The 16476-nt window shown below is 46.7% G+C and overlaps 1 protein-coding gene across 1 annotated transcript in view; it reads left to right on the top strand.

The window, feature by feature from the left end:
• FAM227A (family with sequence similarity 227 member A) overlaps positions 1-16476 on the top strand; it is a gene marked incomplete at both ends in the record, with an annotated part of 80382 nt that overhangs the window by 34889 nt on the left and 29017 nt on the right. The window contains one exon of the mRNA XM_082666193.1: positions 16146-16240. Coding sequence (XP_082522319.1) covers positions 16146-16240 — 95 coding nt within the window. The remainder of the gene's footprint in view (positions 1-16145; positions 16241-16476) is intronic.

Genomic DNA, 16476 nt, shown 5'->3' with positions numbered 1-16476 from the left:
CTGTGTTAACACTTTTCTGCACAGTTGTGAAGATGGACGTGAAGCCATAAGCAAGATGGAAACTCATGGAAATTCAAGAGCTTTCAAGCACAGTGGGACAGGCCAGGAGGAGACTGGAGCTGGGGTGGCTTCCAGATTCTAAGCAGCTCTAAGCATCTAGCAGCCAGCGTTTGTAGGTGTTCCATTTAGAAGTAAGAAATCGAGAGGAGGATCAGGTCTGTGGAGAAAGGCTATACGTTCAATTTCAGATGATGAATTTGAGGGAAGGATGGGACATCAGGTGGAGATGTCTAAGACATTGTTGGTGATACGGCTAGGGGAGAGATCGGGGCTGGGACTCCCACCTGAGGATTTATTCAGATACATGTGTTTGTAGAAATTACCTCTAAATGGGAATATCAAAGAAGGGAGGAGACAAGGCGGCTGAGGTCAGAGCCTCGGGGACCTCCTACACGCAGGAGGCGACAGCAAGAGAAATCAGAGGCAGGAGGAGCCCAGAAAGAATAGGGCTGTGGCAGCCAAGGTGGGCTCTCCTGAGGGGTGGTCAGTGGTGCCAACTACTGCAGAGCGTACCCCGGAACAAGGCCTAGGAGGAAGCCATGGAATCATACAGTTAGGTTGTTGGTGATCTTTATATATCGGCTTTATTGAAACCTGATTTACATAACATAAAATTAACCCCTTTGAAATGTATAATTCAGTGATTTTTAGTATATTCCCGTCACCACTTATTCCAAAACATTCTCATCATCCGCCTCCAAAAAAACCCCTGTTAGTGAACTTTGAAACAGCTATCAACATCAGGTGGTAAAAGGCGGGACCCAGATTTCAGGGAAAGTGATACAGAAGTGAAAACAGAGTAGAGAAAGGTGTGCTGGAGGCATTAACAGGGTTGGGGGTAGGAGAGCCACCCTCGTGTAAGCAAACACCATCGCTCTTAGATGCCAGCTGAGAAGAGCGGAAATAGAATGGGTAGAGGAGGAGGGCAGGGTGCTTCAGCATCGCCCTCTCCCGTGAGGCCTCCTCCCTGGGGTAGGTTTCCTGGCTCAGGAGGCAGGCTACTGGGCCTTCACCTCTCTGCCCCACGTGGCTCCCGTGGTGTGGCAAAGACCCGCTGCTCTAAGTGTGGTCCGAGGACCAGCAGCATCGGCGTCTCTCTAGATCGACTAAAGCAGAGCCTGCAGTTTGCCAGAGTCTCCCAGGGATCTGTAAGCACATTCCAGTGTGAGAAGTCCTGGTCCAGGGCACAAGGGAAGAGCATACCTGGCAGCCCTTAGGGAAGAGTATGGCTGCAGTTATCAGCTGGAAATTATAAGAGCCACCACGTATTTGTCTAAGCATTTGCAGCTACTGACTCAAAAGGTTTGCTTTCCCAGCAGTCGTCATGGACACACAGGAATTTCAAAGTGAAAAAAACAATCTAACCTGGAAATTGTCTTCAAATTTAATGACATTTCAATGAATATTAAATTTAACACCTTAAGAGGTTGATAGATTGTTACTCTTTTAAGTGTTTAGTCCAACATTTATTCATTTCAATTGTGCAAAGTTCTGAGTTTTTGTTTTTCTTTTGAAGCCAATGCTTTTTTTGTTTTTTCTTATGGGTTGACTGCTTGCCCTGTGTACTCCCTGCATACATCATTTGCTTTAATCGGCTCATCAGCCCTTCGAGGTAGTTAGCATTCACACCCTTTAACAGGATCAGAGATGTTAGGTAATTTGCCCGAGGTCACTCAGCAGGTGGAATGACCGAGAGGCTCTGCTTTGTCAGAGGCCAGTCCTCTCGCTGTTGCTGTTGCCTCCAGGGAGGGGGGCTGTCTCAAAGCTCCTCCTCTACAGTGTCACCCCCAAGACAAGAAGGAACTGAAGAACTACTTTTTTTCTCTTCCGTAGGAAGAGAGTTTTCTTTCCGCACTTCTAGGAGATACTTCAGCCAGAAGTCCCCCCAGAGCAAGAAGGTCTGCTGCCCTCAGGTGAGTGTGAGGCACAGACCCAGACGCCTTGGAGCCCCCTAAGCTTCAGTGACTTCCAGTTGGTTCCGCGCCTCTGCACTCCCCGCCCCATCATCTTGGGGAGGGGTCCTGCTAGTCCTCCAGATATACATGGATGAGTGGGGCGCTAAAGGGTAGCCAGAAATGCAAGGACTGGGGGGAGAGAGGAGAGGAAGCAATCTTCAAGTGTAGGCCGCAGCACAGGTGCTTCTGTATCTTCTCCTCCCCAGTGACCCTCATCTCCAGCCTGAACCTGGCCCTCCTCCCCACACCTCCTTGTTCCTCTCTGCCCAGTTCCTCTTCCCTGCTGCGTAGCGCCCAGCACCACCACTCCTCTCCCAACACTCCAGGTTGAGCTCCCTTCACCAGTGCAGTAGGCTCCTGTCTCCCTCAGGCTCTCATCCCCTCCCACCCCCCCCCACCCCGCAGTGTTTTCAAAACACAAATCTAATTACATCATCCTGTCACCACCTGGCCCTGCCCTACTCCCCCAGCCCTAAACACGGTCCTCTCAGCCCAAATGAAAAACGCCTTCCAAGCCTCAGAAAGCTTCCTCCTGCCTTGGGGCAGATGGCCCTGCGGGGCCCTGCCATGTCTGGCCAGCCCTGCTGCCACCCTCCCGGACTCTGGGGCTCCTGCTGCAGGGACCTATTTCCTTGTAGACACCACACCCCCTACCTATACCTGGCCTCTGGACCTGCCGTTCCTTTTGTCCCAGGAAGGATCCCTCCACCACTGCCCTCATCATTGTCAGCATCTCCTCCCAGTGGTAGCCCGAAATCGTCCAACGCTACCAACCAAGGCCCATTTTTTCCTGATAAATGTCCAGGCAAACTAAGAATGAGGCCTTCCACTGCCTGTTGTCGTAAATGACACCTTACTGGCACACAGTCACAGCTGCTGCTTGATTATTGCCTTTGACTCTGCAGCAGAGTTGAGTGGTTGCTATAGAGAATCAATGGCTTGCAAAGCCGGAAACGTTTACTCTCTGGCTCTTGGCAGAACTTTGTCGCCCCTGTCTCAGGGGACACATACTTATCCTTCCATCTCAGCCGAGGCCCTGGTCCTCAGGGTCGGCTGTCTTGACCCTGGTCTGGATTTGGGTCCTTGTCATCTGTGCTCACATCCCTCTCCTTCAGAGCACTTATGTAGTTATTCGGTCCTGACTCTGATCACGGCGCTCTCCAGAGCTACTCTTTGAGCTCTGGACTGACATCCCCGTTTCTCATGCTTCATTCTTAACAAGTAGCTTATGAGACTTGATCTGCTGTTAGAACAGCCTTCCCCCTTTGTTTGATGCAAAGTTGGGAGTGTTTCCACCCTGGAACCTTCACCAAAAGGATGTTTGGGATGGGTGGAGGTGTGCCTTTCTTCTGTAAAGTGGGATTAAGGGACACTGCCAACACCTGCACATTCTCAGGACGCTCACTCATAGCAAACAGTAACTAAGGAAACTTGAGGATCTGGAAATGGGTGTTCTTAGAACCGGCAGTCCCACTATTCCTTGGAAAGTCTTCATGTCCCCACAGGGGTTGACGATCTCTGCCTAGGAGCCTGGTCTCACGGGTTCAGATTCGAGCTGTGCAGACGTAGACAAGTTACTTAACTCTCCTAAGACTTGGCTTCTGCAGGTGTGAAATGAGCACAGTCACAACAGTGCTTTCTTCCTGGCACCACGAAGGTTGCAGCACGCCGACTGTGGCTGGGCTCCCTGTAGGTGCACGGCCACACGTCTCAGCTGGGCACTCAGCCCTGCCCGCCTGCGCTACCGCGCTCCCCCAGCCCGTCCAGGTTCCCACTCCTCCAAAGCCTTGTTCTGTTCCCTTTGCAGAATTCTCCAGCTGCAGTCAGCCTTTCCCACGCGCCCTCCACCCCAGCCTCTCCCAGGTAATGTCTTCATTGAGAAATTAGAAGCGGTCAGCAGTAAGGCCCTCGCCTGCCGACCACGAAACAGCCTGCCCCCATCTGTACCTTCGCCGCCTGCCAACCCGGCGCCCCTGGAGGAAGGGCCCTGCCCCCCACCTGTGCTTGGACCTTGGACCTCGGCTTCCACTCCTGCACTTGGCACCCTCTTTCCTGCATCATCGTTTTCCCCGCTCTGTTGGATCACTCCCATCGTTGAACTGTCCTGCTCTAGCATCTCTTGCCTTTGCAAAGAAAATCCCCGTTGTCTCTGCACCCCCATTTCTTGCTGCCTTTCCCACAGAATTCCCTTGAAAGACTCGTCTGCACCGGCATCTCCTTTCCTCAGCCACTCCCGTGGGTTCCTGCCCTCCACGTGCCTCTGCACCTTCTCTGGCCAACCTCGCCTGGCCCCTAACCTGTTCACTCTTCTGGTCTGTTTCATGTGGTGGGCTGCTCCCATCTCCTTCTCTTTTTTTTTGGCTGCGCTGGGTCTTTGTTGCTGCGCACAGGCTTTCCCTAGTTGCGGCGAGCGGGGGCTACTCTTCGTTGCGGCGCGGGCTTCTCATTGCGGTGGCTTCTCTTGTTGCAGAGCACAGGCTTTAGGTGCACGGGCTTGAGTAGCTGTGGTTCGCAGGCTCTAGAGCACAGGCTCAGTAGTTGTGGCGCACGGGCTTAGTTGCTCCGCGGCAGGTGGGATCTTCCCAGACCAGGGCTCGAACCCGTGTCCCCTGCATTGGCAGGCGGATTCCTAACCACTGCACCACCAGGGAAGTCCCTCACATCTTCTTGAAATGCTTTTTTCTCTTAGCTTCTACATTACCAGACTTTTTCAAGGGTCTTCCTTCCCGGCTGGCTCCCTGCCTCATCAGTCAGGTCTAGCCTGGCTCCTTCCCCTTCTAGCTATATATTCTTCCCAGGTGGTCTCATCTGGTCTGGTGGCTTTAAATACCACGCATATGCCAGTAACACCCAAATCTCCCTCCACGCCCTGGCCTCGCTCGGGACTTAGGCAGGTCTGTCCAGCTGCCCTGTTGGCTTCCCTGGGAGGCTCTCAACTTAGCAAGGGGAGGGGAGAGCACTGATTCCCAGCCCCGGCGTCACTCCTCTCCTGGCTCGTGGCAGTAGCCTCTTCCTGGGCTCCTTTCCTTCACTCTTAGCCCCAGCTCAGTCGCCACACAGCGACCAGAGTGACCTTTGACAGACAGACACCAGACGAGGTTGTTCCCTGCTCAAACCTCAGCAGCTTCTCCCGTGCCCTTCAAATGAACTCCAGACCCCTTAGCCTGACCTGAACTGCCCTGCAGAATCCAGCCACCATCTCTCTCTCTCCAGCCGCTTCACTTCCATTCCCTCACTGCACTTCCTTCTGCCTCTGGGACGCTCCAGGCCTGTGCCCAGTTGCGTCACTCGCTGTCACCTTTGCCTGGAACGTGCTTTCCTCAGGGTCCCTGAGGGAAGGGCTGGCTCCATCTTGTCCTTCAGATTCCAATTTTCTGTCATTGCCTTAGTGGTGTCCCTGGCTCCCCGACCACTCTCTGTCATCACATTGCCTGTTATGATTCCCCATACAGTGCTTACCACTCTCTGCTATTCTTCCTGCAGGATTTATATGTTGTTTAGTATCTGTCTCCCCCTATTTGAATGTAAACTCCATGAGAACGAGACCTCTTTTCCTTTATCCCTGTTCTATCTCAAGCTCCTAGAATAGACCATGTACAAAGAAGACACTCAACAAATATCTCTTGACTTCACAAAGGAGGTCATCTATGTAAACTCCTCACCCTGTGCTTAGTGTATAATGGTGCTCTATACATGTCAGCCTCCAAAAGTATAGACAAAACAGGCACTGTGGAGGGACAGCTGTCACTCCCAGACCGAGATCAAAATATTATTCAGTGTTTTTGCACTGCCTGTCACAACCGTGTCAAACACATGTATTTTCTTGTCCTGGAATACGTAAAATCTTCTGACAGTTATTTCAGAAACCCAGCTAAGAGAGTCAGTTTTCTTCCCCAGAAATAGAAATAATCAAAAGCTTTCCAGCCTTAAAAGCAGCTGAAGTTTTACTGGGCAAACCAGGATGGAGGGAGTCATCAGATTCCTCGTGCGGGCAGATCCTCTCTCTTCTTTTTAGCAAACATGCTTTCCCATCTGCTCAAGGAAATAGTTGGCTGTGTTCAAAATGTGCTTTTCAATGACAGCAATCCGTCTGGGAGTCCACAGTTCGGGGGAATGAATGGCAGTCATTAAAATGTCTCTGACCTGTGGTTTGCCCTTCTCCCACTTCGTGTTGGAAATTTGCACCGTGGGAATGAAAAAGCATCTAACTGTATATCTGACTTCTGCCATGAGGCTCAGCTATAAATAAGGGCTCCTACCTATTAGAGACCGGGTCATTCGTTCATCTAATAAAATGAGAGAATTGTCAAATAAGACCTTTGTAAGGAGGAATCATCATCAGAGTTCTTATTTGCAAACAAGGGAATCTACTCCAGCTACTTTAAAGAGGAAGAATGTATTAAAGGGTATTAGTGGTGCACGGCTCCCCAGGATGGGCCAGTGCTTTGGTTTCAAATGCCACGCCACCAAGAACGATGCCCAAACCATACACCCCTGCAAAGGTACACTGATGTGCGCCGACCAATGGTAGTGGGGACTGATGCTCAAAACTGCACTCTGCTTTCCTTGAAAAGCCAGTTGCCCCTGTCAACAGTCTCTCCAAAAGCTAGAGTCTCGTTGGTTCCCCACTTGCTCACATTGCTCATTTCCATCTTGAAGTCTCAGGCAGGTGCGTTGCCTCTGAGGGTTAGAGCCTAGGTAAAACTTCTGCACCCAGCCACAGAGGAAGCTGGGAGAGCAGCTTAAGTCTTTCACTTTGGGGCCTGGGTCTCATGAACATGGAGAACATGTGACAAATAACACCCCCAGAAAGTGCCATCTGAGCTGAGAACCAAAGGATGAGAGGAAGTCAGCCATTAGAAGAATGAATGAAAGAACCTTCCAGGAAACGGGAACAGCATGTGCAAAGGCCCTGAGGCAAAAAAAAAGGGGAGTTGAGACATTCAGGGAACAGAGAGAAGGCCAGTGACGCTGTAGCCCAGTGTGTGTGTGTGTGTGTGTGTGTGTGTGTGTGTGTGTGTGTGGAAGAGGGGCAGGAGTCGAGGCTGGAGAAGTAGCAGGGGCTGGATCCTGCAGAGTTGGGTGGGTCATAGTAAGAAGTATGGATGTAATTGCAGTGCTGTGGGAATCCATTGAAATAAGGGGATGACATGATCTGATTTCTATTTTTTAAAAGAACAGTGTCTTCTGAATACGGAGAATATAATTGAGAGGGGGACAGAAGACCAGTTAGGAGGCTTTGCAGTTGTCTAAGGAAGAGGCAGTGACAGCAGGAGGCGAGAAGCAGAGAGATCTGGAAGGTGTTTTGGAGATGGATATTTCAGAGCTTGCTAATGGATTGGCTTTGGGAGTGGGGAGGAGGGGGAAAATGGGAGGAGTCAAGGATGCATCCCAGTGTGTGGCTTAAGCAGCCGAAGGTGTGTGGGGTTTGTGAGACGGAAAGTGAAGGGTCAGGGGTGGGGGAAAGCTATCAAGTTCAGTTTTGAACTTGTTAACTTTAAGATGCCTGTGAGAAGTGCAAATGGAGATGTCAAGTAGGTAGTTTAAACATGCGAGGCTAGACCAGAGGAGAGGCCAGGGTTAGAGAAAAAACAATTTCTACCCAAGTTTCATGTATTGGTGACAAAATACGGGGACTGCGAGTGAGTGACCACCATGGAGCCATAGGCAAAGGCAGAAAGACATACTAGGCTTGGTTCCAGAAGAGCTAAATTTTCCCACCTACCAGTTATATAAGCTTTGAGCAAATCTGAGTCTCTCTGTTCTTATTTGCAAAATGGGCATCATGACTGGTATTAATTCTTATAGATTCAGTCTAGGTTTAGGAGATGTCCCATAAATTGTTGTCTAGCCATGTCCTGTCAGAATGTTTGCTCATTTTAACCAGAATTTTCCCAAGTTCCAGAGCATGGGTACATAAGGGTCATTTAACAATCATGATCCGAATTCCTGCAGCTCATTCCCATACCTGCTGATACCAGATCTGCAAAGCCCACTTCCCTCGCGGCCATTCCAGGGCATCCCCAGATTGAATCTCACGTTGGCTCAAAAGCAGGTTTCCCTGCTACTCTGTCCCATCACAGCTAAGCCCTCAGTGTGCAGAATCTGAGCGGCAGGCTGACACAGGGTGGAATGGTTCCATCTCCTCTGTGCCATGGTAGGAAGGGGGTCCCAGAGGAGTCTTAGTTAACCCCCCAGCCCAGCAATAGTCACCTTGCCTCATATACTCAGAGGGCGGTTGCTGGTCACAACACAAGAGAGTGGGTGGGAAAGGACTTTGGAGAAAGTCCACCATGTACAGATTTTCTTTGCATATATCCTCCTAGTCTATACGACATCCCTGCACTGCACGGTAGGTAATTATTATCTTTACTTGACTCAAACTGGTGAAAACTTGCCCCAGGCCACACGGCTGACTTCAGATGACGTCAGGTTGCTGTCATTCTGAGCTCTTTCTGCATCATCATGCTGCCTCTCCAACAAATACAAGGGTCTAATAACTTCATCCAAGCCCGTCTCCTTGCATCTATTCTCTGCTCCACGACAGATCGCTCCGAGGCCTGTTGACAATGAGCATGATGCTTCACTGTGCCCCGGGAGTGTCTTTTCTCTAACAAGTCCGAGTAACCACTTCAACACTATACAAATCAGTAGCTGTTGGACAACCAGCTGCATGGTGGATGGGGAGTCCTTTCAGCTTTCTTCTTCCCATTCAAATATCATATTTATATAAAAGCAAAGTGAGGATTGTTGAGGCTGGTGGACTGCTTGTCTGCCACTTGGTGGGCCATCTGTTTAACATTGCCAAACTCCTACTCATCCTTAAAGACAGAACAAAAGTGTCTTCTCTCCTTGGAAGCCCTCCAGCTCTGCCCCAAACAGAATCAAGCATTCGTCACTCTGGCTTCCTAGAATACTCTGCTGGTACTGCTGACTATTAACTGTTCCCCAATATTTGTTGTTTCCTCCCTCTATAAAAAAAAGAGAACCTATAAAATACAGATTACATTTCCTTACCTCCCTTACATCTATGTGTAGCCATGTGACTAAGATCCAGTTAATGAGATTTAAGCAGATGTGCCTTGTAGCCGTTTCTGGGAGCCCTCCTTCAAAAAACAGCTCATGTGACTCCTTCATCTCTTTGTCCTTTTCTCCATTCTGCTGCCTGGAATGTGAACGTGATGACTGGAGCTCTAGTTGCCATCTTGGACCCTAAGAACAAGGGTCCTATCTTAGGAAAGTTGGAACTGAGCTAGAAGAAGTCAGAGTCCCTAAGGACTTATCAGAAATAACATATAGACCCTGAATTGCCTACCTTCAGACTATTATGTGGGAGAGAAATTTCTACCTAGTTTGAGCCACTATTAATTTTGAGTCTTTGTCACTCACATACAAACCTAATGCTAAGTTACGTTACCTCTCTAATACGTGGTACTTTCCACACCTTAGCATAATTGTCTGTTTACTATTATCTCCCCTACTAGACTGGGAGCTCCTCTAAGCAGAGATTAGGTTTCAGATTCTGCCCAGTGCCAGACGCATTAGAAGTTGCTCAATGAAATGTTTTCTGAAGGAAGTGCGGTGAGTGATTGCATAAACAACTGTGCAGTGTCAGCGGAGCACTTGCCACGAGCAGCAATGCATGCACTTTGCATGCATTAGCTGACTTAATCCCCATAAGAACCCCACGAGGAAACCACGGCAATCGAGAGGTTCAGTGACTTGCCCGAGATCACCAGCTGTTGAGTGACAGGGCTGGGACTAGACCCCAGTCTGCCTCAGTCCCCAGCTCACGTATTTTCTACATCAGCCACTGCTGTCCCCCGTGCTCCCAGGATGGAGGGCTGAGTTATTGAGCTGTGCCTGAAAGGTCTCCCTCTACGTGTTCCTCTGTTGAGAACAATGACAAATATCTAGGAAATTGCACGTATACTTTTTGTATTCCTCTCACTACCAGTTTTACTAAATTTGTTCTTCTGTGTTTTTGTTTTTTCCTCTCTTGGCATCTTCTGATATGAATTCAACCAATGTGAGAACCTCTTTTGCCCAGAAGAATTCAATGGATGGCTCACAAATACAGAATATCTCAAAAGGTACATTAACCACCTAAAGGAGAAATGTAGGCTTTTGATTTAATTATCATCTCCAAAACTGTAGTTTCTTGGGTTTTTTGGAACCTAATCTGCCACCCTCATTTGCACCTGTGGTTCTAGCCTTGGGCCTTGACATCAAGCAATATCTTAGGAGAAGACACAATTGTCTTTTCATTTCAGTTACCACTAGTTAAGTTCCACTTTTGTGATAATGAGTTCAGCACAGTGCTAATATCTGTGGGGAAGAGAGATTGTTGGCAATGGAAGAAAATAAATCTAAGATATGATCACTGCTTCTCTCCCCCATCAGAAACCAGCATTTATTGAGTTAGACGCTGATTTGTACCTGGGTGTTAATTTACAAAGGTGACTGAGCGACTACACAGGTCAATGCCATTGAAAGAAAACTTTGTTGCTCTCAGTTCTAGAAACGGGAGGCACAGCTCTCCATGCAGGACCCTGGGAGGGAGCTCCAGTGTTGGTTAGGAGGCAGAAAATGCTACTGAAAGCTCAGCCTCTCTGGACACTGGTGCCAAATCCAATCCCGGGGACAGAGTTTTGGGGGAAGTAGAAAAGGATAGCTGTTGTAGTTTATCTTAGGACAGGGCCAAAAGTAAGCTCGTCACACGAGATGAATTGTGCCGAGGCACAGCAGTAGAGGGCTGCCGCTCGCTCAGGCAAAACAGCGCCGTCTGTCCTGCTGTGGTAGCTTTTATTAAAGCATTATCTAGGTTTACATTTTAAGACTTGTTTTCTTAACATTCCAGAAATGCCAAAGCAGCAACCTTTGTTTTTATTAATTACACAAGCAATAATTGGCTTTCTTGAGAACCTGCCGTGCTCCGTCCTTGAGCGCAAGAACAGCACAAAGTTCCCACCATTATTTTGATTATACTGAACTAGCACAAGGACATTTCCTTGCGTTCCCACCACTCTGTTTATACTGAGGACATCTCATGGATGAGTGCCCAAAGCACTCCATGTTTTTTTGTAGGCCCCCGGTTTGTTGGGGGGGCGCTCAAAGCATTTAGAACTGTTTACAGTTCTGGCTTATTCGCTAGCCCCCAGTTTGTTGCGGGGCGCGGCTCATGGGTTACGTCTCCTTTCCATGTCCTCAGTTGTTCCACTACAGATAGCTTTATTGCTTTGCCAGGCAAAGGGGGACACACTGGGCTTGTGCCTCATAAAAGCTATGTGACCCCACCCCAGAGGATTTGATGAGGGGTTTTATAACAGTGGTTCAAAGGTGGGGTCCTGACAAGATTAGTGTGTGTGCAGGGCTCGCCCCCCCCCCCCCATTCTTGTCTCAGGTGGTTTCTTGTCTGCTCCTCCCTTGATTAGCAACTGTTTGAATCCACCCTTTGGAACTCAGGGAAGGTCATGGAGGCTGGCGTCTTGCCTACAAGAAATGGTGGACAAAAGGAGGCCTCTGTGCCCAGCCTCCACTTGGTTTCAGGGCCTGGGAGCCCCACAGGGCCCCGCGCGGTTTCAAAAGGAGCAAGGGGAAAGCACAGGCCACAGCCCTTACTGGGATTTCCTTGGGAAAGGCAAGACACGACAGGGTAAACCACTTAGGATTGGCTATATTGAATCATTCCGGTGGGCTTTGGAGTATAAGGGCTGTCCCTAGTTGTCTGGCACCTGGGCCTGGGCTGATTTAAGTCAGGGGAAATATTGGCTTGGTGTGAGAGTTAGATAAAGGAGGTAGTTCAGAGTATGGGCTCTGGATCATGGAGGAGTTGTAAACGACTTTGGCCATTAGTTTGGCCCTGTAATTAATGGATGCCAAAGAGGCGAGTATAGAACCTGTGAAACCTGAGTTAGAACATAAACACGTAAGTATCATTCTAGACCATTTCACACATGCCATCAGTATTTGAAAAAAGTTAAGCAATCCTCTTTCTTGATGGAGAAATGGAGAAGTACGTGAATTACATCTCAATAAAGCTGTTAAAAATACCCAAAACTTGGGGGCCGCTTATTGAGAGGTATAGAGGGGATTCCAAATAGAGGGAAATATTTGTGGGAGACTTTGCAAGTCCCCAAAATATACATATATAGACCTATGAATCAAAGAGGAAGTATCAAGGGAAATTAGAAAATATTTTGAACTGAGTGAAAAGGAGACCTTTTCCCCTAATATGACCATTTAATGCTATAGAGTTCCCTCTGCGTGCTAGGCGTCCCACAAATGTTTTAGATAGAGTGTTTTTATCTTTATTCAGTTTTGTGTTGTTTCTACTTTGTAACTATCATAAATAATGCTGCTGTGAACATTCATGTACAAGTTTTTGTGTAGGCACACGTTTTCATTTCTCTTGGGTGTATGTGTACCTAGGGTGGAATCGCTGGGTCGTATGTTTAACATTTTGAGGAAATGCCAAACAGCATTCCGAAGTGATTATCGTACATAGTTTAAAGAATGTAAGAGGAGGAAAATACAGTATTATATTTACTCTATATAACCAGATAGATTTATAATATATATTATATATTTACTATATATATTGTACTTACTATATATAACCAGATATTTACAGTTCCTGTTGCTTTTCCTTCATTCCTGAAGTTCCAAGTTTCCCTCTGGTATTATTTTCCTTCTTACACGCCCCCTCCCAAAAGAAAACCCTTCACTTAAAATAAGCCTGCTGGCAATGAATTCGCTTAGTTTTCTTTCTTCTGAGAATGTCTTTATTTCACCTTCATTCTTTTTTCTTTTTTTAATGGCCTACTCACAAGACTGCCTTTATTTTTTTTAACATCTTTATTGGAGTGTAATTGCTTTACAATAGTGTGTTAGTTTCTGCTTTATAACAAAGTGGAGCAGCTATACATATACATATATCCCCATATCCCCTCCCTCTTGCGTCTCCCTCCCACCCTCCCTATCGCACCCCTCTAGGTGGTCACAAAGCACCGAGCTGATCTCCCTGTGCTATGTGACCGCTTCCCACTAGCTATCTATTTTACATTTTCACCTTCATTCTTGAAGGATATTTTTTTCTGGTTATAGAATTCTGGGTCGAAAGTTCTTTCCTTTCCACACTTTCAAATGTTGTTCCACAGCTTCTGGCCTCAAGGGTCTGATGAGAAATCCACAGTCATTTAAATTCTTGTCCCCGCTTTTTGTCAAGCATTTCTCTTAGACTGCCCTCAAGTTGTCTTGCCTCTCAGCTGGTTGTTAGGATGTATAGGGCATGGGTTTCTTTGACTTTGACTTGACTGGGGTTTGCAGAGCTTCTTGAAACTGTAAGTTTATGTCTTTTGCCAAATTTGGGAGGTTTTTCAAATTTTTTTTGGTACCACACTCTCCTTTCGTTTTAGGACTTTGATGAGACAATGTTAGACCTGTTGATATTGTCCCATAGGTCCCTGAGGCTCTGTTCATTTTTTCTGGTCTTTTGTGTCTACACTGTTCAGATTGTGTATGTAATAAAAATACAGATTTGATCTTTGTCCCCAGGTCCTGGCACAGAGCTCCTAAAACCCTTGGGATTTCCTGAGTGATGGGAATGTCTTTTGTTATTCATTATTAGCATCTTCCAGCCACACCTGAATATATCCTAATATAGTGACCCAGATTGGGGCCTTAGGTAGCTTCAGGATAGAACCCAGAAAGACCAAAACATGAGGGACTTCCCTGGTGGTCCAGTGGTTAAAAATCCACCTTCCAATGCAGGGGACACGGGTTTGATCCCTGGTCAGGGAACTAAGATCCCACATGCCGCGGGGCAACTAAGCCCGCGCACCACAACAGCTGAGCATGTGGGCCACAACTATAGAGCCTGCGTGCTCTGCCCACACACCACAACTAGAGAGGAGCCCATGCCCTGCAAGGAAGAGCCCGCGCACCACAGCGGAGGATCCCGCGTGCCGCAACGAAGACCCAAGGCAGCCAAAAATAAAAATAAATATTAAAAAAAACACAAGACCAAACATGATTAGAGGGTGGGAACTTTCAGCCTCACCCCTCCCAGCCTCCAGGGAGGAGAGAGAGACTGGAGACTGAGTTATAGAAACTCCTGAACAATGTGATTTGGTGAACTGCCAGGTCGCTGAACACACTGATGTGCTGGGAAGGTGATGTGCCTGAAGAGGGCATGGAAGGTCCGTGCTCCAGCCCACATACCGTGCCCTATGTCTCTCTTCCATTTAGTTGTTCCTGAGTCGTGTCTTTTATACTAAACCTGTAATAGTAAGCATAGCACTTTCCTGAGTTCCATGAGCCATTCTACTGAATTATTGAACCCAAGGGGGTCATGGGAACCCCCAAATTTATAGTTAGCTAGATAGAAGTATGGGTGGCATTTGACACTGGTGCTTGAAGTGGGGACAGTCTTGTTGGATTGAGTCTTTTAACTAGTGGGATCTGACACTAATTCCAGGTAGATTTGAAACTGAATTAAATTGTTAGACACCCAGTTTATTTCAGAGAATTGGAGAACTGGTGTGGAAAACCACACATATGATATTAGAAAACACACAAATTGGATAATTTTTATTGATCTGTCTTCAAGTTCATTGTCTCCTTCCTCCATCACCTCCGCTCTGGTATTGATCCAATCCAGTGAATTTTTTATTTCAATTATCGTGTTTTTCAGTTGTAAAATTTCTATTCAGTTCTCTGTCATAGCTTCTATTTCTCTGCTGAGACTTTCTATTTTTTCATTTATTTCAGAAGTATTCACCCTTACTTCTTAAAGCACTGTTATAATAGCTGCCTTAAAGCCTTTGTCTGATGATTTCAACATCTGAGTCATTTCAGGATTGGTGATGCCGATTGTCTTTCTTCCTTGAGAATTTATCAGATTATTCTGCTTCTTTGTAGGTTGAGTAATTCTGGATTCTATTCTGGATATTTTGAGTATTTTGAGTCTTGTTTAAATGTATGAAGCATGTTGGAGTGTTTTGTTTCCTTTGTTTTAGCAGGCAATTCACCCAGTTAGGCTCAGGTCATAAGTTTTGTAGATTGTGGTTTCAATGTTAGTTCAGTTTTCAAAACTTTTGCAGTGCTATTTTGATCTGTCCTAGATGTGTGCTACCCGGGGACCACATCTGAGACTTGAGAAGTGACCTACCCTGTAGTTCAGTTCTCAAAGCCATCTGTTTAGGGTCAGATACACGTTTATATGTGCAGCTCAGGGGTGAGCACATGCATCCGTACCCAATTATTTAGGATTCCTTTCTTGAGCTCTCTCCTCTCTGTAATTTCCCCCATATATATATATATACAGAGAGAGAGAGAATTTTTAGCAGTTCCTTACTGCAGTTCTCTTGGTAAGTGCCCTTGTTTTTCTATGAATGTCTTTATTTCATCTTTCTTCTTAAAGGATAGTTTTGCTGGGTATACACATTTACCTTAATGCTGTGGTGATTTCATTCCACTGTCATCTTCTAGCTTCCATTGTTACTGTTGAGAACTCTGCAGTCATTCTAATTGTTGTCTGTTTATAGATAATCTGTTGTTTCTCTCTGCCTGTCTTTAAGATATGCTCTATTAACCTTCTACAGAAGAACCATAACTTTATGCAAGAGTTGGATATTTTTTTCTGTTTTAATCACAACACCTTTCCTGATTCTGCTTAGCATTTTTAAAGCCTTTAGGCTCCTTCTTCCTTATTCTGGGACCATACTGTATTGTACAGAGAATTCTATCATGGCACATTAGTTAGTGTTACACTTATCATTTACCTGTCTTTTTTTCTTACTAAGCTGTGAGTTCCTTGAAGATAGTCTACTTCCAGCACCTAGCACGGGCCCAGCACATAGTTAGCCTCAGCAAAATGTTGGATGGATGGATAGAAGGATGGGCAGATAGATTAGTAAATGGACAAATGTGTGGCCACAAGTGTACATCTGGCTAAAATGCAAGTGAAATTCTATGAATTTACCTGAGTGACTTCCTCTAGCATCTCCCAATGATCTGAATATACCCAGGCATTTTCACATTAATAGAAAGCTAAGGTCTACCATATGCTCTTTCTCATCATAGCTGAGAAGCCCTATTGATCATTTTTTGTGCATATTGCATTGACAGAGCATAATTATCAGACTCTGGTCTTGAGGAAAGCAACACAACAAGTCAAAAGGATATCTGCGGCAAGAAAACTTGAGAATATGCTTCCTAAGCCGGTGAGCACGTGATTGCAAACTTAATAGCAGAGATGATTTAAAGGGGGCTAGGAGATCTGGCTACAAGAGCTAGCTCTGTGAAGATGTCAGGGTAAGAACGGGGGTATTTCTGATTGTAGACTTGGGTGAAACAGTAAGGAAATGTCGTAAGGGTAATTACTGACTGAGGTAGGCACAAGTTGAGTGAGAATCTTGCCTGGATCTCTCCAGGATTTAAATTACTTGCTTGAAACTCA

The sequence above is a fragment of the Grampus griseus genome, assembly GCF_964374135.1.
Source record: "Grampus griseus genome assembly, chromosome: 11".
Classification (NCBI taxonomy): domain Eukaryota; kingdom Metazoa; phylum Chordata; class Mammalia; order Artiodactyla; family Delphinidae; genus Grampus; species Grampus griseus.
The sequence above is the reverse complement of the archived record's forward strand: the minus strand, read 5'-3'. Positions and strand labels throughout refer to the sequence as shown.